This window comes from Manacus candei, unplaced genomic scaffold (assembly GCF_025592945.1).
Source record: "Manacus candei isolate 608988 ecotype Guabito, Panama unplaced genomic scaffold, ASM2559294v1 h1tg000299l, whole genome shotgun sequence".
In the NCBI taxonomy this organism is placed as follows: Eukaryota; Metazoa; Chordata; class Aves; order Passeriformes; family Pipridae; genus Manacus; species Manacus candei.
The window spans coordinates 134694-159078 of record NW_026138347.1 but is presented as its reverse complement, the minus strand read 5'-3'; the positions used below and the strand labels follow the sequence as shown (position 1 = coordinate 159078).

Sequence of the window (24385 nt, the reverse complement as noted above, 5' to 3'; positions counted from 1 at the left end):
GTGACGTCACGTCGCCGGGTGTGACGTCACTACGGAGCGCGGGTGGGTTGGAAAAGCCGGGAATGATCCCGTGAGGTGGGAATGAGGGAAAAGGGGGGGAAAATCTGGGGGGTCCCCACCCTGAGGGAACCCCCCGATTCCGGGATTCTCTCGGGATAAAGGGAATTAGCGCTTTTCCTGAGGGAAAAGGGAATTTCTCCCGGTTTTTTGGAGGGAAAAGGGAATTTAGTTTTTTTCCTTCCTTTTTTTTTTTCAGGGAATAGGGAATTACAGCTTTTCCTGGAGGAGACGCTGGTGTCTGGTTGTCCAGAGGGAGAAGGAGATTGTTAATTTTCCAGAAGAAAGAAGGAAAATTCCTGTTTTCCCGAGGGAAAGCGAAATCCCTGGATTTCCAACCGTTTTCTGGTTTTCCTAAGAGGAAGAGGGAATTTTCTAGTTTTCCTAAAGGGGAATGGGAATGTCTGTGTTTCCAGAGGGGGAGAGGCTGCTTTCTAATTCTCCCGAGGGAAGATTAAATTCCTGTTTTTCCTAAGAGAGACGCCGATTCCAGGTTTTCCAGCTGGAAAAGGAGAATCCTGTTTTTCCCGGGGGAGTGGCTATTTCCTTGTTTTTCCAAGGGAAAAGGGAAGTTTCTGGTTTTCGAAAATTCCAGGTTTTTCTGAAGGAAAAGGAAATTTCCCCTTTTCCTGAAGGATGGTCCATTTTCTGACAACTCCTGAGGGAAGAAAAGGAATTACAGATTTTCTGGAGGAAGAGGCAGGTTCCTGGTTTTCCTGAGTAAAAAGAAATTGCCTGGTTTTCCTGGGGAAAAAAAGAGGAATATGTGTTTTTCCTGAGGAGGAGGCGGGTTCCTGATTTTCCTGAGGAAAAGGGAATTTCTGGTTTTCTGGAGGGAAAGTTTGGTTTCCATTTTTCCTGCTGGAAAAGGAAATTTTTCCTGAGGAAGAGGCCCCTTCCTGGTTTTCATGAGGGAAAAGAACTTCCTTCTCCCATGGAAAATTAACTTTGTTTTTCCACTGGGAAAAAGACATTTCTTTTTTTCCCAGTGGGAAAAGGAAATTTCTGGTTTTGTTTTTTTTTCCAGAGGCAGAAGCTGGTTCCTGGTTTTCCTAAGGAAAAAGGGAATTTCTTTTTTCCTAAAAGATAGAGCAGTTCCTTCTTTTCCTGAGGGGGAGGCTGGATTCTGCTTTTCCAGAGGGAAAATTTAATTTCCTGCTTTTCCAGAGGGAACCTTTGGTTCCTGTATTTCCCAAGGGAAAAGGAATCTCCAGGTTTTCTCAAGGGGAAAGGCAATTTCTGTTTTTCCTGAGGAAAAGCCCAAATCCTGATTTTCCCAAGGAAAAGCAAATCTTACTCTCTGGAAGGAGAGACTACTTCCCAATTTTCCCAAAGGAAGAGGAAATTTCTGTTTTACCAAGGGATTGGCTGGTTCCTGGATTTCATGAAGGGAGAAGAAATTCCTGGTTTTCCTGAAGAAATCTGGTTTTCCGGAAGAAAGAGGAAATTTCAGGTTTTCCTGAGGGAAAAGGAAAATTTTAATTATGTTGAGAGAGAAGGAAATTTCTCGTTGTCCTGAGGGAAAAGGGAATTTTTACTTATCCTGAGGGAGAAGGAAAATTTTACTTACCCTGAGGGAGAAGGAAATTCCTGGTTATCCTGAGGGAGGAGGAAACTTCTGGTTATCCTGAGGGAAAAGGGAATTTTACTTGAGGGAGAAGGAAATTCCTGGTTATCCTGAGGGAGAAGGAAACTTCTGGTTATCCTGAGGGAAAAGGAAAATTTTACTTATCCTGAGGGAAAAGGAAAGTTTTAATTATCCTGAGGGAGAAGGAAATTCCTGGTTATCCTGAGGGAGGAGGAAACTTCTGGTTATCCTGAGGGAAAAAGGAATTTTTAATTATCCTGAGGGAAAAGGGAATTTTTAATTATCCTGAGGGAAAAGGGAATTTTTAATTATCCTGAGGGAAAAGGGAATTTTTAATTATCCTGAGGGAAAAGGGAATTTTTAATTATCCTGAGGGAAAAGGGAATTTTTAATTATCCTGAGGGAAAAGGGAATTTTTAATTATCCTGAGGGAAAAGGGAATTTTTAATTATCCTGAGGGAAAAGGGAATTTTTATTTATCCTGAGGGAAAAGGGAATTTTTAATTATCCTGAGGGAAAAGGGAATTTTTAATTATCCTGAGGGAGAAGGAAATTCCTGGTTATCCCGAGGGAGGAGGAAACTTCTGGTTATCCTGAAGGAAAAGGGGATTTTCACTTATCCTGAGGGAGACAGAAAATTTTACTTACCCTGAGGGAAAAGGAAAGTTTTAATTATCCTGAGGGAGAAGGAAACTTCTGGTTATCCTGAGGGAAAAGGAAAATTTTAATTATCCTGAGGGAGAAGGAAAATTTTAATTATCCTGAGGGAGAAGGAAAATTTTAATTATCCTGAGGGAGAAGGAAAATTTTAATTATCCTGAGGGAGAAGGAAAATTTTAATTATCCTGAGGGAGAAGGAAATTCCTGGTTATCCTAAGGGAAGAGGAAACTTCTGGTTATCCTGAGGGAAAAGGGAATTTTTACTTATCTTGAGGGAGAAGGAAATTCCTGGTTATCCTGAGGGAGAAGGAAAATTTTAATTATCCTGAGGGAGAAGAAAACTTTTAATTACCCTGAGGGAGAAGGAAATTCCTGGTTATCCTGAGAGAAAAGGGAATTTTTAATTATCCTGAGGGAAAAGGGAATTTTTAATTATCCTGAGGGAGAAAGAAACTTTTTATTACCCTGAGGGAGAAGGAAAATTTTACTTATCCTGAGGGAAAAGGAAAGTTTTAATTATCCTGAGGGAGAAGGAAATTCCTGGTTATCCTGAGGGAGGAGGAAACTTCTGGTTATCCTGAGGGAAAAGGGAATTTTTATTTATCCTGAGGGAGAAGGGAATTTTTATTTATCCTGAGGGAAAAGGGAATTTTTATTTATCCTGAGGGAGAAGGGAATTTTTATTTATCCTGAGGGAAAAGGGAATTTTTATTTATCCTGAGGAAAAAAGGAAAATTTTAATTATCCTGAGGGAGAAGGAAAATTTTAATTATCCTGAGGGAGAAAGAAACTTTTAATTACCCTGAAGGGAGGAGGAAAATTTTACTTATCCTGAAGGAAAAGGAAAGTTTTAATTATCCTGAGGGAGAAGGAAATTCTTGGTTATCCTGAGGGAGGAGGAAACTTCTGGTTACCCTGAGGGAAAAGGGAATTTTTATTTATCCTGAGGAAAAAGGGAATTTTTATTTATCCTGAGGGAAAAGGAAAATTTTAATTATCCTGAGGGAGAAAGAAACTTTTTTTTACCCTGAGGGAGAAGGAAAATTTTACTTATCCTGAGGGAAAAGGAAAGTTTTAATTATCCTGAGGGAGAAGGAAATTCCTGGTTATCTTGAGGGAGGAGGAAACTTCTGGTTACCGTGAGGGAAAGGGGAATTTTTATTTATCCTGAGGGAAAAGGGAATTTTTAGTTATCCTGAGGGAAAAGGGAATGTTTATTTATTCAGAGGGAAAAGGAAATTTTTAATTATCCTGAGGGAAAAGGAAAATTTTAATTATCCTGAGGGAAAAGGAAAATTTTAATTATCCTGAGGGAGAAAGAAACTTTTTATTACCCTGAGGGAGAAGGAAAATTTTACTTATCCTGAGGGAAAAGGAAAGTTTTAATTTTCCTGAGGGAAAAGGAAAGTTTTAATTATCCTGAGGGAAAAGGAAAGTTTTAATTACCCTGAGGGAAAAGGGAATTTTTATTTATCCTGAGGGAGAGGGAAAATTTTAATTATCCTGAGGGAGAAGGAAAATTTTAATTATCCTGAGGGAGAAGGAAAATTTTAATTATCCTGAGGGAGAAGGAAAATTTTAATTATCCTGAGGGAAAAGGAAAATTTTAATTATCCTGAGGGAGAAGGAAAATTTTAACTATCCTGAGGGAGAAAGAAACTTTTAATTACCCTGAAGGGAGGAGGAAAATTTTACTTACCCTGAGGGAAAAGGAAAGTTTTAATTATCCTGAGGGAGAAGGAAATTCCTGGTTATCCTGAGGGAGAAGGAAAATTTTACTTATTCTGAGGGAGAAGGAAATTCCTGGTTATCCTCAGGGAAGAGGAAATTTCTGGTTATCCTGAGGGAAAAGAGAATTTTTACTTGAGGGAGAAGGAAATTCCTAGTTATCCTGAGGGAGAAGGAAATTCCTAGTTATCCTGAGGGAGAAGGAAATTCCTAGTTATCCTGAGGGAGAAGGAAAATTTTAATTCTCCTGAGGGAGAAGGAAAATTTTACTTATCCTAAGGGAGAAGGAAACTTTTACTTATCCTGAGGGAGGAGGAAACTTCTGGTTATCCTGAGGGAAAAGGGAATTTTTAATTATCCTGAGGGAAAAGGGAATTTTTAATTATCCTGAGGGAAAAGGGAATTTTTAATTATCCTGAGGGAAAAGGGAATTTTTAGTTATCCTGAGGGAAAAGGGAATTTTTATTTATCCTGAGGGAAAAGGAAAATTTTAATTATTCTGAGGGAGAAAGAAACTTTTAATTACCCTGAGGGAGAAGGAAAATTTTACTTATCCTGAGGGAAAAGGAAAGTTTTTAATTATCCTGAGGGAGAAGGAAATTCCTGGTTATCCTGAGGGAGGAGGAAACTTCTGGTTACCCTGAGGGAAAAGGGAATTTTTAATTATCCTGAGGGAAAAGGGAATTTTTAATTATCCTGAGGGAAAAGGGAATTTTTAATTATCCTGAGGGAAAAGGAAAATTTTAACTATCCTGAGGGAGAAAGAAACTTTTAATTATCCTGAGGGAAAAGGAAAATTTTAACTATCCTGAGGGAGAAAGAAACTTTTAATTACCCTGAAGGGAGAAGGAAAATTTTACTTATCCTGAGGGAAAAGGGAAGTTTTAATTATCCTGAGGGAGAAGGAAACTTCTGGTTACCCTGAGGGAAAAGGGAATTTTTATTTATCCTGAGGGAAAAGGAAAATTTTAATTATCCTGAGGGAAAAGGAAAATTTTAATTATCCTGAGGGAAAAGGAAAATTTTAATTACCCTGAGGGAAAAGGAAAATTTTAATTACCCTGAGGGAGAAGGAAAATTTTAATTACCCTGAGGGAAAAGGAAAATTTTAATTATCCTGAGGGAAAAGGAAAATTTTAATTATCCTGAGGGAAAAGGAAAATTTTAATTATCCTGGGGGAAAAGGAAAATTTTAATTATCCTGGGGGAAAAGGAAAATTTTAATTATCCTGGGGGAAAAGGAAAATTTTAATTATCCTGGGGGAAAAGGAAAATTTTAATTATCCTGAGGGAAAAGGAAAATTTTAACTATCCTGAGGGAGAAAGAAACTTTTAATTACCCTGAGGGAGAAGGAAAATTTTACTTATCCTGAGGGAGAAGGAAATTCCTGGTTATCCTGAGGGAGGAGGAAACTTCTGGTTACCCTGAGGGAAAAGGGAATTTTTATTTATCCTGAGGGAGAAGGAAAATTTTAATTACCCTGAGGGAGAAGGAAAATTTTACTTATCCTGAGGGAAAAGGAAAGTTTTAATTATCCTGAGGGAGAAGGAAACTTCTGGTTACCCTGAGGGAAAAGGGAATTTTTATTTATCCTGAGGGAAAAGGGAATTTTTAATTATCCTGAGGGAAAAGGGAATTTTTAGTTATCCTGAGGGAAAAGGGAATTTTTAGTTATCCTGAGGGAAAAGGGAATTTTTAGTTATCCTGAGGGAAAAGGGAATTTTTAGTTATCCTGAGGGAAAAGGGAATTTTTAGTTATCCTGAGGGAAAAGGGAATTTTTAGTTATCCTGAGGGAAAAGGGAATTTTTAGTTATCCTGAGGGAAAAGGGAATTTTTAGTTATCCTGAGGGAAAAGGAAAATTTTAATTATCCTGAGGGAAAAGGAAAATTTTAATTATCCTGAGGGAAAAGGAAAATTTTAATTATCCTGAGGGAAAAGGAAAATTTTAATTATCCTGAGGGAAAAGGAAAATTTTAATTATCCTGAGGGAAAAGGAAAATTTTAATTATCCTGAGGGAAAAGGAAAATTTTAATTATCCTGATGGAAAAGGAAAATTTTACTTATCCTGAGGGAGAAGGAGATTCCTGGTTATCCTGAGGGAGGAGGAAACTTCTGGTTACCCTGAGGGAAAAGGGAATTTTTATTTATCCTGAGGGAGAAGGAAAATTTTAATTACCCTGAGGGAGAAAGAAACTTTTAATTACCCTGAAGGGAGAAGGAAAGTTTTAATTATCCTGAGGGAAAAGGAAATTCCTGGTTATCCTGAGGGAGAAGGAAATTCCTGGTTACCCTGAGGGAGGAGGAAACTTCTGGTTATCCTGAGGGTAAAGGGAATTTTTAATTATCCTGAGGGAAAAGGAAAATTTTACTTACCCTGAGGGAGAAGGAAATTCCTGCTCATCCTGAGGGAGACGCCATTTTGTGGACTTCCTTGGGAGAAAGGAACTCCCCGTTTTCCAGGAGATTCCTGGAGGCAGAGGCCAAATCCTGCTTTCCCTGAGGGAAAACCTCATTCCCTCTCATCCCAACCCCCAGAACATCCCTCCCTTTCCCCCTCTAATCCCGATTTTCCCCCTCTTTTCCCCCCAGCGCCGGGTCCATGGCGGAGCGGGAGAGGCCGCGGCGGCTCCTGCGGCTGGTGCAGGAGGGGAGGCTGGATCTCCTGAGGGACGAGCTGCATCCAGAGGACATTCCAGAGGCAAGGAGCCGGCGCTGGGGACGCCTGGGGGACACCCTGCTGCACCACGCGGCTCGGATGGGACACAGGGACGTGCTGGAATTCCTGGTGCGGGAGCTGGGCATGGACGTGGAGGTGGCCAACGGGGACTACAAGAGGCCCATCCATGAGGCGGCTTCCATGGGGCACGGGGAATGCGTGTCCTTCCTCCTGGAGCGCGGGGCCAGCGTGGACTGCCTGAAGAAGGCCGACTGGTGGGTCTGGGATTCGGGGATTTCTGGGGCGGGGAAGGTGGAACCGTGGAATGGTTTGGGTGGGAAGGGACCTTAAAGGGATCCTGAACCTCCAGTTCTGACCCCGACGCCTCCCATTATCCCAGGTTGCTCCAGCCTGGCCTTGGACACTTCCAGGGATACAGGGGCAGCCACAGCTTCTCTGGGAGATTCATTCTGGCCCCTCCCCACCCTCCCAGCCAGCAATTCCTTCCCAATATCCCACCCATCCCTGCCCTCTGGCACTGGGAAGCCATTCCCTGTGTCCTGTCCCTCCATCCCTTGTCCCCAGTCCCTCTCCAGCTCTCCTGGAGCCCCTTTAGGCCCTGCCAGGGGCTCTCAGCTCTCCCTGGAGCCTTCTCTTCTCCAGGGGAACATTCCCAGCTCTCCCAGCCTGGCTTCAGAGCAGAGGGGCTCCAGAATCATGGAATGCCAGGATTGTCTGGGTGGGAAGGGACCTTAAAGACCTCCAATGCCACCCCTGCCATGGGCAGGGGCACCTCCCACTCTCCCAGGTTGCTCCAACTGGGCCTTGGACACTTCCAGGGATCCAGGGGCAGCCACAGCTTCTTTGGGAGATTCATTCCAGCCCCTCCCCACCCTCCCAGCCAGGAATTCCTTCCCAGCATCCCATCTAACCCTGCCCTCTGGCACTGGGAAGCCATTCCCTGTGTCCTGTCCCTCCCTGCCTTGTCCCCAGTCCCTCTCCAGCTCTCCTGGAGCCCCTTTAGGCCCTGCAAGGGGCTCTCAGCTCTCCCTGGAGCCTTCTCTTCTCCAGGGGAACATTCCCAGCTCTCCCAGCCTGGCTCCAGAGCAGAGGGGCTCCAGAATCATGGAATCCCAGGATTGTCTGGGTGGGAAGGGACCTTAAAAACCTCCAGTGCCACCCCTGCCATGGGCAGGGACACCTTCCACTATCCCAGGTCACTCCATCCTGGTCTTGGACACTCCCAGGGATCCAGGGGCAGCCACAGCTTCTCTGGGAGATTCATTCCAGCCCCTCCCCACCCTCCCAGCCAGCAATTCCTTCCCAATATCCCATCCATCCCTGCCCTCTGGCACTGGGAAGCCATTCCCTGTGTCCTGTCCCTCCATGCCTTGTCCCCAGTCCCTCTCCAGCTCTCCTGGAGCCCCTTTAGGCCCTGCCAGGGGCTCTCAGCTCTCCCTGGAGCCTTCTCTTCTCCAGGGGAACATTCCCAGCTCTCCCAGCCTTGCTCCAGAGCAGAGGGGCTCCAGAATCATGGAATCCCAGGATTGTCTGGGTGGGAAGGGACCTTAAAAACCTCCAGTGCCACCCCTGCCATGGGCAGGGGCACCTCCCACTCTCCCAGGTTGCTCCAACTGGGCCTTGGACACTTCCAGGGATCCAGGGGCAGCCACAGCTTCTTTGGGAGATTCATTCCAGCCTCTCCCCAACCTGCCATCCAGGAATTCCTTCCCAATATCCCATCCATCCCTGCCCTCTGGCACTGGAAAGCCACTCCCTGTGTCCTGTCCCTCCCTGCCTTGTCCCCAGTCCCTCTCCAGCTCTCCTGGAGCCCCTTTAGGCCCTACAAGGGGCTCTCAGCTCTCCCTGGAGCCTTCCCTTCTCCAGGTGAACATTCCCAGCTCTCCCAGCCTTGCTCCAGAGCAGAGGGAATCCAGCCCTGGGAGCATCTCTGGATTTGCTCCAGCAGCTCCACATCCTGCTGTTGAGGACCCCAGACCTGAATTCCATGTGGGATCTCGCCTGAGCAGGGCAAAGAGAGGAAATCCCTCCCTCTCCTGCTGCCCACACTGTGGGATCAGCCCAGGATCCAGTGTCTTTTTGGGATAAATTCCAGCTTTATCACTTATTTCCCCCTGTTTCTCCTAAAAGTTATAAATTATTGCTCCCAGATCCAAGCCCGGGAAGCTCCTCTAGAGCTGAACCGACGCAATTCCAAAGGCAGCATTCCAGTGGTGGGAATTGAGGCTGTGCCAGCCTGGATCTGACATCAGGGGGAGCAGAGGGAGGCCGAGATTCCATGAGCTGCCCGTGCCTGGATTTGTGTCACAGGCCCACAGTGCCCTCCCGTCCATCCATGGATTTAAAAACCGGGATCTGGGTGCTCCCTAACCTTTGGAAAAAGCCTCAGTGCTCTGAGGGATTGTGTGGAAAAGGAGCTGCACTTTGTATTCCCTGCATGGAAAAGCAGTGCTGTAAAATCCCCTGGATCCAGGTGGGACATCAGGCCTGTTCCTCCCTGTCTCCCGGGTTATCCCATTGATTGGAGTCCCGGATTTTCTTTCCAGGACTCCCCTCATGATGGCTTGCACCAGGAAAAACCTGGAGGTGATCAGCTCCCTGGTGGAGCACGGAGCCAACCCGCTGCTGAGGAATAAGGATGGCTGGAATTGCTTCCACATTGCCAGCAGGGAGGGGCATCCCGAGGTGCTCCGGTACCTCCTGGATGTGTCCCCAGGGATCTGGGACACGGAGAGCACCATCAGGAGGACACCCCTGCACACGGCAGGTAAAGGGGAGACCCCTTGGAAGCAGCTGGGTTGGAAGAGGGAGAATGGGAAAGGGATGTTGTTCCTGGGAGAAGGGATGCTGTTCCAGGGGGGAAAAAGGGATGTTGTTCCAGCTTGTGTGGATTTTGGGGAAGCAAAACCGCAGGGAAAGAGTGGTGGATCCTTCCCAGGAGATCCTGCACTGGCTTTGGCCTCCTTGGAACGAGGTGTCCATCTCTGCCTCCCTGTCCTGGATATATCCAAGCTCCCAAATCTTGGAATACCTCCCAACATGCTTTTCCTTGCTGGTGTGTAAAGCTGTGAATTGCCCTTGGGGAAAATCCAAGGATTTGCCTGTCCTCTGGCAGTGGGAAGCCATTCCCTGTGTCCTGTCCCTCCAGGCCTTGTCTCCAGTCCCTCTCCAGCTCTCCTGGAGCCCCTTTAGGCCCTGCCAGGGGCTCTCAGCTCTCCCTGGAGCCTTCTCTTCTCCAGGGGAACATTCCCAGCTCTCCCAGCCTGGCTCCAGAGCAGAGGGGCTCCAGAATCATGGAATCCCAGGATTGTCTGGGTGGGAAGGGACCTTAAAGCCCATCCAGTGCCACTATCCCTGGCATGGGCAGGGACACCTTCCACTATCCCAGGTTGCTCCAACCTGGCCTTGGACACTTCCAGGGATCCAGAGGCAGCCACAGTTTCTCTGGGAAATCCGTTCCAGCCCCTCCCCACCCTCCCAGCCACCAATTCCTTCCCAATATCCCATCCATCCCTGCCCTCTGGCAGTGGGAAGCCATTCCCTGTGTCCTGTCCCTCCAGGCCTTGTCCCCAGTCCCTCTCCAGCTCTCCTGGAGCCCCCTTAGGCCCTGCCAGGGGCTCTCAGCTCTCCTCTGATCAGTTATAGTGTCCTCAGGGGCCTCAAGCTGCTCCAGGGGAGGTCAAAATTGGATATTGGGAAAATTCCTTCAAGGAAAGGGCAGTTAAACATTGGAAGGGGCTGCCCAGGGCAGGGGTGGAGTCCCCATCCCTGGAGGGATTTCAAACCCCTGTGGATGTGGCACTTGGGGACGTGGATTTGTGGTGGCCGTGGCAGTGCTGGGGGACAGCTGGGACTCTGTCATCTCAGAGCTCTTTTCCAAGCCAGATGATTCCACAATTCCAGTCATGGATTTGAGGCTTTGCTGTTCTCACCTCGCTCCCAAGAAGGAATTATCCCAGGGTGAGATATCCAGAGTTCCCTTCTGCCAAGGGGAGGGATCATCCCTGCTGGGAATACACAGGAGCTGCTGGAGTTGGAGCCCACCACGCCCAATTCCCATTCCCTGCCCTTTTCCTTGCTTTCAAAGGATATATAAAGGATATCTAAAAGGAAATATCCAGAGAGGGACGTGGTCGAGGGATCCACAACCATCCCCAGGTTTGTGGGGAGCAGAAGGACACAATCCCCATCCCAAGTGGGATTTGGCTGCATATTCCATCATCTCCACAGGAGAGATGACCTTTGGCTGCTCCAAACTCCTTTCCCAAAGAATTTAGTAGGGATTGACTCTCTGGAAAGACCCGAGGTGTTGTGAGCCCCCCCCCTTGCTGTGCTGTAATTAATCTGTTGGATGTGCTGCTCCTTTCCTGTCATTCCCATTCCTTTTCCAGCCCTTGCCCTGTCACACTCTGCTCCATCAGCACTGACAATTCCAGCCCTTGGGCACCAACTGCACCTGGAGTCCTTGTGCCTGACCTGGGAATGAAAAAACAAGGGAATGAGTTGTTTGTCTCAGGCTTTGCCCGAGTGGGAAACGCCGGATCCTGATTTTTGGGTTTTTTGGTGTGTGTTCTCCTGTCCCAGCCCCATCCCAGGTTTTGTGTTTCCTTGGAGCTGGCAGCTCCCTCTCAGAGAGCTGGGTGTTGGGGTGGGATCTGGGGAAAGGATTGGGAGCAGGGTGAGGATTATCCTGTGGGAAAAGAGGGATTTTTGGACCTGGAGTTAGTTGAAAGCCTCCTCCCTCCTAGCACTTGGGATATGGGAATACAGACAACATTGGGATACAGCACCCAGTTCTCCTGCTCCAAAGAGGTGTCTCCTCCTCTGTATTGTCTCCTCTGTCTGACTTCCCTGTGGAAAAGCCACATATCCATGATTTTGGGTTGATTCCTGGTCTTTTGCTGATCCAGGTGTGGGAGCCACTGGGAAGTGGGAATGGCTGGAGCTGCTTAAACCACCACTTCCCCCAGTATAACTTAAACCAGGATGATTCCAGAGGCAGCTGCTCCAGGAGGTACCAATATCCCCATTTCCCTCCCTCCCCCCCAATCCCAGTGGAAATCCACGGGGATGGAGGGGCTGGAGCTGCCAGGGGCAATCCCATCAAGACAAAACTCCCCTATCCATGAGTTCCCATCCCAAGGGTGTGGATATGAGCTCACTGACCCGTGGCCAGTCCAGCTGGCTCCCTGGCACACTTATCCTTGGATCATTTTCCTCCCCTGGGCTTGGTTCCTTAAGCTTTTGCTGCTTCCTACATCCGTAGCCTGAGGGAAGAGAGCTGGGAAGGTGGAATGAGAGGAGGTGGAATTCGGCAGGATCTGAGTGTGGCATCCTTTCCTGGTAAAGGATGGAGTTTTTTTTAAATTGGATTTTTTTTTTTTAAAGCCAATCCGTTCGAAAATCCCCCCCAAAATTCCCAGCCTGTGTTTCCATCAGCTCGGGGCTCAGAAAGAGCCAAAATCTGGGAGGATGGGATTGGGATTTCAAGGAGCATCTGAAGGTTGTTCCTGGTGACACACATTTCCCAGGGGCCCTTTTCCCATCTCCTGAGGGAGCAGCTCCAGGCTTCCTTTGATATTATTATTATTATTATTATTATTATTTTCCTTAATATATTCCGTTTGTTTTACAAAATGACCTGCAGGGAAAACCAACAACAACAACAACAAAAAAGGCTGTGTGATGGGAAGTGTTTAAAAAATGGGAATGAACCGGGAATATTTCAGGGCAGGGTGTTCAAATCCTCCCCCGCTGCTGTTGTTTTTCCCTCTGAGCCGGTGCCTGGGTGAGGATCCTTCCTTAGGATGATGGGATGGGAGTGGCTGAGGAGGGGTGGAAATGCCATCCCAGCTCTTCCCCCAGCTCCCTGCTTTGTGTCCCTTCTGCTTCTCCCTGGATTTCCCATCGGGAATCGACAAATCCTTGGGAGAAAAGGCTCTTTGTAGCCGGTTTAATTCGGTTTAATCCACTGCAGGTAGAGCCAAACGGCGCCTGTGTCGTATCTTTTCCCTGCTTTATCTCCCGTTTTCCTGGGAGATCAAGGAAAGGAAAGGCTTTTTTAATTGAAAAACTCCCAATTCCCAGCCTCTTGGAGCCCTTTCCCTGCTCCACGACCGAGCCAGACGGATCAGAACCCTGATCACCGGTGGGTGGGTGGGTGCCGCGTATTCCCACGACTGATCCTTGTATTCCCTCTCTCTCCCAGCCATGCACGGCTGTTCCCGGGTCGTGGAGCTGCTCCTGGAGCGGTAAGCAGGCTCTTCCCAGCTTTTTCCTCCCCCTCCTCCCGCCCTCTGCCAGGCTGGGGGGGACACAAAGGCCGCTTGTGCCGCTTCCCTTGGGGAAGCAGCTGCGAGCCCGGCGCTCTCTCCCCGCGCTCCAGGTTTTTCCCAGCTGGCTGGGGGTGGGGGGACAAGGGCTCTCCCTGGATGTGCTGCCACGGCTGTGACACAACCCCCAGTTATGTAACCCGGCCTTTCTTTTCCCTGCTGATTCATTCCCGAGGCCGGATGGGCAACAACAACGCGGCGGATTTCTGGCGGCTCCAGTGCCCGGGGTGCAGCTTTGCTAGGCTGGGCTTATCTTTTGTTTTTGGGCCGTGGAGTGGCTTTAAATCAGCCCAGTCATGCCTGACGCTGTTCCCTTTCCCTGGGAATTGCAGCTAAGCCCAGCCTTGTTAATACCAGCTCTGTGGTTTGAGCCAGGCTTAATTCAGCTTTAATTCAGTTTTTTTCTCTTCTCAATGAGATTTGTGGGCTCTGATTTTTTTCCCACATCATTACACGAGGATCCAGGGTTTTTTCCCTGCTTCCAGGGCATACCTTGCCCATCCTGGAGGCCCTCTGGGCACGGGGAAAGGGAATTATAAATCATCTGCAGAAGCCTGGCTTGCCCAAACCTCTGACCCCAAAAAACCCCCCCCAGGCCCTAAAACACCGAGACAGGTTTATCCAGCAGGGTTTATATGTTCCATTTTCAATGCCAGTGTCGATGGCCTCTTTCCATGAGGATTTGATTGCTGCCAGCAGCTCTGTTCCTTGCTTTTTTTTTCTCCTCTCCCAGGTGCCACTACCGACCTGACAGCAGGGACAAGTGTGGAGTCACTCCCTTCATGGATGCAATCCAGAACGGGCACCTCGACATCGCCCGGATGCTCCTGGAAAAACACCAGGTAGGTGCCCAAAAAAACCCCTCTCCTGCCCCTTCCAGGAGCTGCCAGGACAGGGAAGAAGGAAAATTTGTGTCATAAAGAAGAAAGTTCCCAGATTGTAAAGAAAAGGGGTTGTATGAAAAGGGAGAATCCCCTTGGAGGTGAGCAAGGTCACCAGGACTCGGATCCAGGTGGAGATCTCACCCTGGGGCAGGAATTGTGGAATCCTGGGATGGTTTGGGTTGGAGGGACCTTAAAGATCATCCAGGTCCAACCCCAACACTTCCCACTCTCCCATCCTGGCCTTGGGCACTTCCAGGGATCCAGGGGCAGCCACAGCTTCTCTGGGCAACAAGCTTTGCCCCTTGGGTGCTGCCCAGCACAGAGAGAAGGGGCCAGAGGTTGCCTGAAATCCCTCTTGGGATCTTCAGATATCCAAGCCCAGGAGATCTTGAAAGGCTTCTCTGAAGCCTTTTGGGCTTTGCTGGGTCTCAAAATGACTAAAAACCATGTTTATGGTCTTGACATGTCCCCCAGCACTGCTCAGGCACTGAGAGAAATATAAATCCATGGAATCTCTGCTCCTGGCAGGGAAGGAACTCCTGCACTGGGCAGAGCCAGGGATCAAATCCTCTCTGTGCAAACAGGAGAACAAACAGGCCCCAGTTCCTCTGGATTTGTCACCAGAGGGGAAAAAACAGTTTGAGGGTCAATTCTTAGAGGTGAGGAACAAACACCCCTGAGCTGGGAGAGATGGGAGATCCTGGAATGGTTTGGGATGGAAGGGGCCTTAAAGATCATCCAGTTCCAACCCCAACACCTCCCACTATCCCAGGTTGCTCCATCCTGGCCTTGGACACTTCCAGGGATCCAGAGGCAGCCACAGCTTCTTTGGGAGATTCATTCCAGCCCCTCCCCACCCTCCCAGCCTGCATTATTTATTGATCATTTACTGATGGCAGGAGCCAGCCCCCTGCATTATTTATTGATCATTTATTGATTGCTGAGCCATCTGAGCCGGCTGGGGCCCCCTCAGGGCTCATTCCCACGGGATTGGGATGTTCCCTGACGGTTTCAGTCTCACATTTCGGGCTCTGAAGGTGGGAGAGTTGGTTTAATTCCCTCAATTAACCTTGGCCATGGAGCAGCACTGGGATCACTGGAAGGGTTGGTGCCTCCCAGGTTTTATAAAGCCTTAAGTCACCACCAGCCCTCAGGAAATTGGGTGATATCCTTGGGGATGAGTGCACTGTGTGTTAACTCCATGACTTTCCTTAATTCCAGCCCTATCCCACAGCCATGGCTGCCCTGGGAGCTCAGGCTCTGAGTTCCCTGTGTGTTAATTCCATGATTTTCCTTAATTCCGGCCCTATCCCACAGCCTGGGAGCTCAGGCTCTGAGTTCCCTGTGTGTTAATTCCATGATTTTCCATAATTCCAGCCCTATCCCACAGCCATGGATGCCCTGGGAGCTCAGGCTCTGAGTTCCCTGTGTATTAATTCCATGACTTTCCTTAATTCCAGCCCTATCCCACAGCCATGGATGCCCTGGGAGCTCAGGCTCTGAGTTCCCTATGTATTAATTCCATGACTTTTCTTAATTCCAGCCCTATCCCACAGCCATGGATGCCCTGGGAGCTCAGGCTCTGAGTTCCCTGTGTATTAATTCCATGACTTTCCTTAATTCCAGCCCTATCCCACAGCCATGGATGCCCTGGGAGCTCAGGCTCTGAGTGCCCTGTGTGTTAATTCCATGGCTATCCATAATTCCAGCCCTATCCCACAGCCATGGATCTCCTGGGAGCTCAGGCTCTGAGTTCCCTGTGTGTTAATTCCATGACTTTCCTTAATTCCAGGTGTGTTTCACAGCCATGGATGCCCTGGGAGCTCAGGCCACAAGTGCCCTGTGTATTAATTCCATGACTTTCCTTAATTCCAGGCGTGTCCCACAACCATGGATGCCCTGGGAGCTCAGGCTCTGAGTTCCCTGTGTGTTAATTCCATTACTTTCCTTAATTCCAGCCCTATCCCACAGCCATGGATCTCCTGGGAGCTCAGCTCTGAGTTCCCTTATGTATTAATTCCATGACTTTCCATAATTCCAGCCTTATCCCACACCCATGGACGCCCCGGGAGCTCAGGTCTGAGTTCCCTGTGTATTAATTCCATGACTTTCCTTAATTCCAGGCCTGTCCCACAGCCATGGATGCCCTGGGAGCTCAGGCTCTGAGTGCCTTGTGTGTTAATTCCATGACTTTCCTTAATTCCAGCCCTGTCCCACAGCCATGGATGCCCTGGGAGCTCCGGCTCTAAGTTCCCTTATGTATTAATTCCATTACTTTCCATAATTCCAGCCCTATCCCACAGCCATGGATCTCCTGGGAGCTCAGGCTCTGAGTTCCCTATGTATTAATTCCATAACTTTCCTTAATTCCAGCCCTATCCCACAGCCATGGATGCCCTGGGAGCTCAGGCTCTGAGTTCCCTGTGTATTAATTCCATGACTTTCCTTAATTCCAGCCCTATCCCACAGCCATGGATGCCCTGGGAGCTCAGGCTCTGAGTGCCCTGTGTGTTAATTCCATGGCTATCCATAATTCCAGCCCTATCCCACAGCCATGGATCTCCTGGGAGCTCAGCTCTGAGTTCCCTGTGTGTTAATTCCATGACTTTCCTTAATTCCAGGTGTGTTTCACAGCCATGGATGCCCTGGGAGCTCAGGCCACAAGTGCCCTGTGTATTAATTCCATGACTTTCCTTAATTCCAGGCGTGTCCCACAACCATGGATGCCCCGGGAGCTCAGGCTCTGAGTTCCCTGTGTGTTAATTCCATTACTTTCCTTAATTCCAGCCCTATCCCACAGCCATGGATCTCCTGGGAGCTCAGCTCTGAGTTCCCTTATGTATTAATTCCATGACTTTCCATAATTCCAGCCTTATCCCACACCCATGGACGCCCCGGGAGCTCAGGTCTGAGTTCCCTGTGTATTAATTCCATGACTTTCCTTAATTCCAGGCCTGTCCCACAGCCATGGATGCCCTGGGAGCTCAGGCTCTGAGTGCCTTGTGTGTTAATTCCATGACTTTCCTTAATTCCAGCCCTGTCCCAGAGCCATGGATCTCCTGGGAGCTCAGGCTCTGAGTTCCCTGTGTATTAATTCCATGACTTTCCATAATTCCAGGCCTGTCCCACAGCCATGGATGCCCTGGGAGCTCAGGCTCTGAGTTCCCTATGTATTAATTCCATGACTTTCCTTAATTCCAGGCCTGTCCCACAGCCATGGATCTCCTGGGAGCTCAGGCTCTGAGTTCCCTATGTATTAATTCCATAACTTTCCTTAATTCCAGCCCTGTCCCACAGCCATGGATCTCCTGGGAGCTCAGGCTCTGAGTTCCCTGTGTATTAATTCCATGACTTTCCATAATTCCAGGCCTGTCCCACAGCCATGGATGCCCTGGGAGCTCAGGCTCTGAGTTCCCTGTGTATTAATTCCATGACTTTCCTTAATTCCAGCCCTGTCCCACAGCCATGGATGCCCTGGGAGCTCCGGCTCTGAGTTCCCTTATGTATTAATTCCATTACTTTCCATAATTCCAGCCCTATCCCACAGCCATGGATCTCCTGGGAGCTCAGGCTCTGAGTTCCCTATGTATTAATTCCATAACTTTCCTTAATTCCAGCCCTGTCCCACAGCCATGGATCTCCTGGGAGCTCAGGCTCTGAGTTCCCTGTGTATTAATTCCATGACTTTCCTTAATTCCAGGCCTGTCCCACAGCCATGGATGCCCTGGGAGCTCAGGCTCTGAGTTCCCTGTGTATTAATTCCATGACTTTCCATAATTCCAGGCCTGTCCCACAGCCCTGGATGCCCTGGGAGCTCAGGCTCTGAGTTCCCTGTGTGTTAATTCCATGACTTTCCATAATTCCAGGCCTGTCCCACAGCCCTGGATGCCCTGGGAGCCCAGGCCCTGCACAGGGCAGCTGTGACAGCCCAGGATGGATCCCTCCAGTTCCTGGTGGCCGAGCTGGGGGTGGATGTCAATGGAAGAGCCACTTCCCTGCGGATCCCGGCCCTGCACTACGCGGCCAAGGTTGGTCCCTGCTCCCAGAATCTCCTGGAAAAGGGATCCTTTGCCAGGCACCTCAAACAGCCTGGTTTGGGGGAGGGAGGAGTTGCATTCCGGGCTCATCCTCTGTCCCTGTCCATCTGCTCCTGAGCAGTCCCATTCCCTGTTTTCTGGGCAGGGTTAGGTGGGATATTGGGAAGGAGTTGCTGGCTGGGAGGGTGGGGAGAGGCTGGAATGGAATTCCCAGAGAAGCTGTGGCTGCCCCTGGATCCCTGGAAGTGTCCAAGGCTCTGTTGGAGCAACCTGGGCTAGTGGAAAGTGTCCCTGCCCATGGCAGGGGTGGCACTGGAGGTTTTTAAGGTCCTTTCCCACCCAGACAATCCTGGGATTCCATGATTCTGGATTCCCTCTCCTCTGGAGCCAGGCTGGGAGAGCTGGGGGCGGTTCCCCTGGAGAAGAGAAGGCTCCAGGGAGAGCTGAGAGCCCCTGGCAGGGCCTAAAGGGGCTCCAGGAGAGCTGGAGAGGGACTGGGGACAAGGCCTGGAGGGACAGGACACAGGGAATGGCTTCCCAGTGCCAGAGGGCAGGGATAGGTGGGATATTGGGAAGGAATTGCTGGCTGGGAGGGTGGGGAGGGGCTGGAATGGATTTCCCAGAGAAGCTGTGGCTGCCCCTGGATCCCTGGAAGTGTCCAAGGCCAGGTTGGAGCAACCTGGGATATCAGAGGATGTTCCTGTTGGACCAGATGACCTTTAGAGGTCCCTTCCCAGCCAAGCCATTCCATGATTCCATGATTCCAGCTGTGCAGAGGGTTGCAGGATGTGCCCCGACGTGGGAAGCAGTGGGAGCTCCCGGAGCTTATCTGTGTCCTTCACTCTGGAGCTGTTTTGAATTCCAGGCAGTGAGAATCCTTGGAGCTTTCTCCTCCTCCTCCTGCGTGGGAAGCAGGGCCTGATGGGCTGCGAGTCCTGCAAAGCAGATCCCAAAATCCTGCTGGCCAGGATTCCCTCCTGCCTGGAATTTTCACTCCACACCGTGCCGGCACCCGGCAGCCAGGGACCATCCCTGCCCAGATCCCGGGGTTTTAAACCTCCCAGGCTCAAACCTGCAGCACTCAGAGCCTGGTCTAGACTTGCAGTGGGAATAAAGCAGCATCCCAGTGCCCCCACTCCTATAAAAACCTCCCCTGGGAATGCTGGCAGTGGGATCCAACCCCACAAAGGAGCCCTTTCTCCTGGCTCCCCTTTCCCTCCTTGCTCCCAGAAAACCCTTCTGGTTGCCAAGGGGACGTTTTTGGGGAATACAATGTGCCTTGGAGAAGATCCCAGCTCCGTCCTGGCTGATTAGGGAAGGGCTGGATGGGATTCCCTCCCTGGCCTGGGCTCGGTGTCACTTTGGATTTACACCATCATTTCTTTTGGGATGGGGTTTTTTTTTCCTTTATCCTTCTTTTCTTTTGGCATTTATTAAACACGGGAAAATCGAATTATGGGGTTGGTTCTTTTCTCAACTCAATTTGCTGCCCAGGCTGTGGCAGCTGAAGCAATTCCTGGCTCCACCTCTTTGCCATGGAAAAGGGAGTGGAGCCATGGAAAATGCAGCAGGGAAAGGGGAGCCTCGGGCACGGGGAAGATGCTGTGGAATCCTGTGGGAATGAGGGAAAAGGGGATAAAAAAGAGCTTTCCATTCTCATCCTGCTAATTGATGGCATTGAAGAATTCCAGGATCAGGCATGTTATCAAGGGAGACAGGATTTATTTATGGAGAGAGGAGAGGGGTGGGGGCTGTGCTGTGTTTTCCCCTGTGGAGTCTGGAATTCTGGGCAGAGGAAGGAGGGAGGACACAGGGGGTCATGGCTGGCTGTGTCATCTCACAGGGCATCCCAAATCCTGGAGCAATCCTTTGGGAAATCCACAGCCCGCGGGAGCAGCAGCTCCTGGAGCTGAAATAACCCCGGGAAGAGCAACTGGGAGTTACAGGGATATGGAATTGAAAGCTGGAAAGGGACTTTGGACAAGGTGTGGAGGGACAGGACACAGGGAATGGCTTCCCAGTGCCAGAGGGCAGGGAGAGATGGGATATGGGGAAGGAAGGGGAGGGGCTGGAATGGATTTCCCAGAGAAGCTGTGGCTGCCCCTGGATCCCTGGAAGTGTCCAAGACCAGGATGGAGCAACCTGGGATAGTGGAAGGTGCCCCTGGGGTTGGAACTGGATGGGATTTGAGGTCCCTTCCCACCCAAACCATCCTGGCATTCCATGAAGGTGCCTGGTGGCACCTCTCTGGCCCATTCCCGTGGGATAACAGCAGCGTTCCTGCTGTGCCAGGGGAATTCCTGCCTCGTGGATCCCACCTGCACTTCCACAGGCACCTAACCCCGACTTTCCATCCGCTCCAAGCTCCAGAGGATCTTGGAGCAGCTCCTGGTATCCTCAGATTTGACCATGACAGGGCAGATCCATGCCCTCCCAGGTGAGGGACCATCAGAGCTGATCCCGAATTCCCTGTTTCCCTGCAGGAGGGACACGGACACACCATCCTGACGCTGCTGTCCCTCGGCGCCGATCTCCAGGCTCAGGACGGGAAGAGCCGTTCCGGTAAGGAAGGAGCTGCTCCTTCCCCCTCTGCCTGACCCCCAGAGCTTCCATAAGGGCATCCCAACCTCCAGGTCACCCTGGAGCACGCAGGGAGATCCCAAATCCATGGATACCGAAGGCTCTGGGAGCAGCATGACGTGAAAACAGGGCTTTTGGTTTGTTTTTTTTTCCCGGTTTTCATTCACTTGCTGGAATTTCTGGTGCTTCTGGCTCGGGGGCTTTTCCCTTGGGGAAGAGCAGAGATGTTCCCTGGAGGAAGAACAGAGATGCAAACCAGGGCTTTATCCACCTCCTTAATTTTTTCCACGAGACTTTTCCAGCGCTTCGATTCTCCGCCTCGCCGGAATTTGGCTGGAACGAGCCCGCCTGGAGCGGGTTGGGTGGATGAATCCAGGGATTTCCACGAGCTCCCCAGCCTCGATTTCCCAGCAAACAGCCCAGAAATGGGCTCATGAGCAAATAATAACACAGGGCTGGGACGTAAATAGAGTTACCATAGCGATGCCGGAGTCGGCATTCCCGGCGGGAGAGGCTCCGGCAGCTCCTGCAGCAGCATCTCTGTCTTGGGAACAAAACCCACAGAAATGGTTCCAGCCAAAATTGCCAAAATTGGCAGCTTTTAACCAGTCCTCAGGTTTGGTTAAAAACACCTGGGGGCATCTCTCCATCCGTCCCCTCCGGGAGGGAATCCCGGCTCTGCGGAGCTCATCCAGCCCTGGGATGTTTTCCATGGCTCCTCCTGCCTGGTGGATGCTGTGACAGTGTCCCTGTGTCCTTGGGAAGCTCCTCATCCTGATTTGGCACCTGCATGGATTATCCATGGGGATCAGGATGCACATTAGGTCAAAGGAAGACAGTTTTTCCAAGGAAGGTGGTTAAACACAGGGATTCCCATCCCTGGGAATGTCCAAGGGCAGGTGCAAGGAGTAAATCCCAGCTCTGCTGAGCTCATCCAGCCCTGGAAGGTTTTCCATGGCTCCTCCTGCCTGTTGGATGCTGTGTCAGTGTCCCTGTGTCCTTGGGAAGCTCCTCATCCCGCTTTGGCACTGCATGGATTATCCATGGGGATCAGGATGCACAGTAGATTAAAGGAAGACAGTTTTTCCAATGAGGAGGGTGGAACACCGGGATTCCCATCCCTGGGAACGTCCAAGGGCAGGTTCAGGGAGTAAATCCTGGCTCTGCTGAGCTCATCAAGCTCTGGAAGCTTTTCCATGGCTCCAGCTGCTGGGTTTGTGTCCCTGTGTCCTTGGGAAGCTCCTCATCCTGATTTGGCACCTGCATGGATTATCCATGGGGATCAGGATGCACGTTAGATCAGACAGAAGGAAAAAATCATTTGCAATGAGGGGGGTGAAACACAAGTTTCCTGGAGAGGAATATCCAAGGAATCCCTGGGAATATCCAAGGCCAGGTGCAGGGAGTAAATCCCAGCTCTGCTGAGCTCATCCAGCCCTGGGATGATTTCTGTGGCTGTGTTTGTGTCCCTGTGTCCTTGGGAAGCTCCTCATCCCAATTTGGCACCGGCATGGATTATCCATGGGGATCAGGATGCACATTAGGTCAAAGGAAGACAGTTTTTCCAAGGAAGGTGGTGAAACACAGGGATTCCCATCCCTGGGAATTCCAAGGGCAGGTTCAGGAAGTAAATCCTGGCTCTGCTGAGCTCATCCAGCCCTGGAAGGTTTTCCATGGCTCCAGTTGCTGTGTTTGTGTCCCTGTGTCCTTGGGAAGCTCCTCATCCCGATTTGGCACCTGCATGGATTATCCATGGGGATCAGGATGCACATTAGATCAGACAGAAGGAAGAAATCATTTGCAATGAGGGGGGTGAAACACAAGTTGGATATTCCTCTCTTGTGTTGGCACCTGCATGGATTATCCATGGGGATCAGGATGCACATTAGGTCAAAGGAAGACAGTTTTTCCAAGGAAGGTGGTGAAACACCGGGATTCCCATCCCTGGGAACATCCCAGGGCAGGTTGGACGGGGCTTGGGAGCAACCTGGGATAGCGGAGGGTGTTGGGGTTGGAACTGGATGATCCTTGAGGTCCCTTCCGAGCCGAGCCGTTCCCTGATTCCGTGACCCCATCCCACATTCCCAGCCCTGCACGCGGCCGTGGCCGGGCAGCAGGCGGAGGCCACGCGGATCCTGCTCCGTGCCGGGCTCCGGGACACTCCGGATGGCTCGGGAACGCTGGCCCAGCAGCTCGCCAGGAAGCCAGAGGTCATCCAGGTGTTCCAGGAATCCCAGGTCACCACGTGAGGCACAAGGAACGGGAGGAGCCCGGTGGATTTCCGGCCGGCGTGGTACGTCGGTGGTCGCGGAACAGCGTTCGGATTTAGGGAAATATCGGTTTAAAATGGTGGGATTTTCACCCAAAATTGAGGAGAGGAGCCAAGCTTGGCATTTGGGAATGTAATAAATGTAATATTAAATGGGATTATCTCAAAAAGGTCATGGGTGTGATGGGTCTGGGCTCTTCCCCGGGAGGGCGGGGAGGCCCCAGCACAGGTTTTCCAGGGAAGTTGTGGCTGCCCCTGGATCCCTGGAAGTGTCTCCCAGGCCAGGTTGGAGCAACCTGGGATAGTGGGAAGTGTCCCTGCCCATGGCAGGGGTTGGAATGAGATGAGCTTTGAGGTCCCTTCCACCCCAAACCATTCCATGATCGTGTCTCGCTCCTGACCCCACCGTTGGAAATTTACGGCTCTTTCTTCCTTCCCTCCCAAATTCCAGGGCTGAACTTCCTCCTGGTGCAGCTCCTGGAGCATCCAAACAGCTGAGGCTGCAGGGAAATATCCAAGGAAGATGCCACCTTCATGGGACCTGCCCGGCTCCTGCTGGGACATTCCCACATCCCAAAGGAGAAGATCCACCTGGAATGTTGAGTTTTATGGCCCTTCCTGGACCTTCTCTCCACTAAATTCCTTTAACTGCCATCTCTTTGGACAAGGACAGGGAATCTCCAAGCTGCATCAACCTTTTGGGAATCCCAAAGCTGATCCCAAATCTTGCTGGAACCCATAGTGGGACCTCAGCCTTGCAATGACATTGAGGGTCTTTGGATCGGGCTGAAAAAAAAAAAAGGAGCTGGAATTGCAAATTCCATAGAAACACAGACTGCCCTTGTTTGTGCCTAATGCCAGGAGGGAAAACCAATGGGATTCTGCTTTTTTGGGGTAGGAGAGGTGGAAAATCAGGCAGGGAGTAAGTTGAGTGGTCTCGTTTCTCCCTCTGTGGAGAAGGAGGAAAAATCCTCACCCAGGAGGAAAAAGGAATTATTGCTGAAGGTGCTGGTGGGTGGTGGGAGCTGGATCAGCCCCTGGCTGGGCAAGGGAGTGCTTTTATCCCTATAAAAATCCCAAATCATTCCATAAATCTGGTCCTGGCCTCCACGCAGTGTGTGCAAATCCCATTCCCAAATCTGTGGTTTGGGTGGGAAAGGACCTTCAGGATCATCCAGTTCCATGGGCAGGGACAACCTTCCAGAATCCCAGGATGCTCCAGCCTGGCCTTGGACACTTCCAGGGATCCAGGGGCAGCCACAGCTTCTCTGGAAAACCTGGGCCAGGACAACCAAGTCCCACTGACCCATATCCCCAAGTGCCACATTCAGGTGTCCTTTAAATCCCTCCAGGGATGGGAATTCCACCACTTCTCCCTTAAATCCCTCCAGGGATGGGACTCCAACCTTCTCCCTTAAATCCCTCCAGGGATGGGACTCCACCACTTCTCCCTTAAATCCCTCCAGGGATGGAGACTCCAACCTTGTCCCTTAAATCCCTCCAGGGATGGAGACTCCAACCTTTTCCTTAAATCCCTTCAGGGATGGAGACTCCAACATTGTTCCTTAA

General features: G+C 50.2%; 1 protein-coding gene across 9 annotated transcripts; it reads left to right on the top strand.

Annotated features, from left to right (window-relative positions):
• The first annotated feature begins 30 nt into the window (after positions 1-30).
• Positions 31-23902, top strand: ANKRD16 (ankyrin repeat domain 16). Of its 9 annotated transcripts, none has more exons than XM_051775458.1 (9): positions 31-42; positions 6627-6968; positions 9261-9481; positions 12923-12965; positions 13780-13888; positions 17797-17958; positions 20451-20529; positions 22636-22840; positions 23268-23901. In XM_051775458.1, the coding sequence occupies exons 2-8, from the start codon at positions 6637-6639 to the stop codon at positions 22794-22796; spliced, it is 1107 nt and encodes a 368-aa protein (XP_051631418.1). In that variant the 5' UTR covers positions 31-42; positions 6627-6636; the 3' UTR covers positions 22797-22840; positions 23268-23901. The 9 variants fall into 9 exon arrangements, with proteins under 9 accessions (XP_051631418.1, XP_051631416.1, XP_051631412.1 ...); XM_051775456.1 differs by having other exon boundaries at positions 32-75; XM_051775452.1 differs by lacking the exon at positions 31-42 and adding an exon at positions 17631-17666 and having other exon boundaries at positions 6246-6968; positions 17833-17958; positions 23268-23902.
• The last annotated feature ends 483 nt before the right edge of the window (positions 23903-24385 follow it).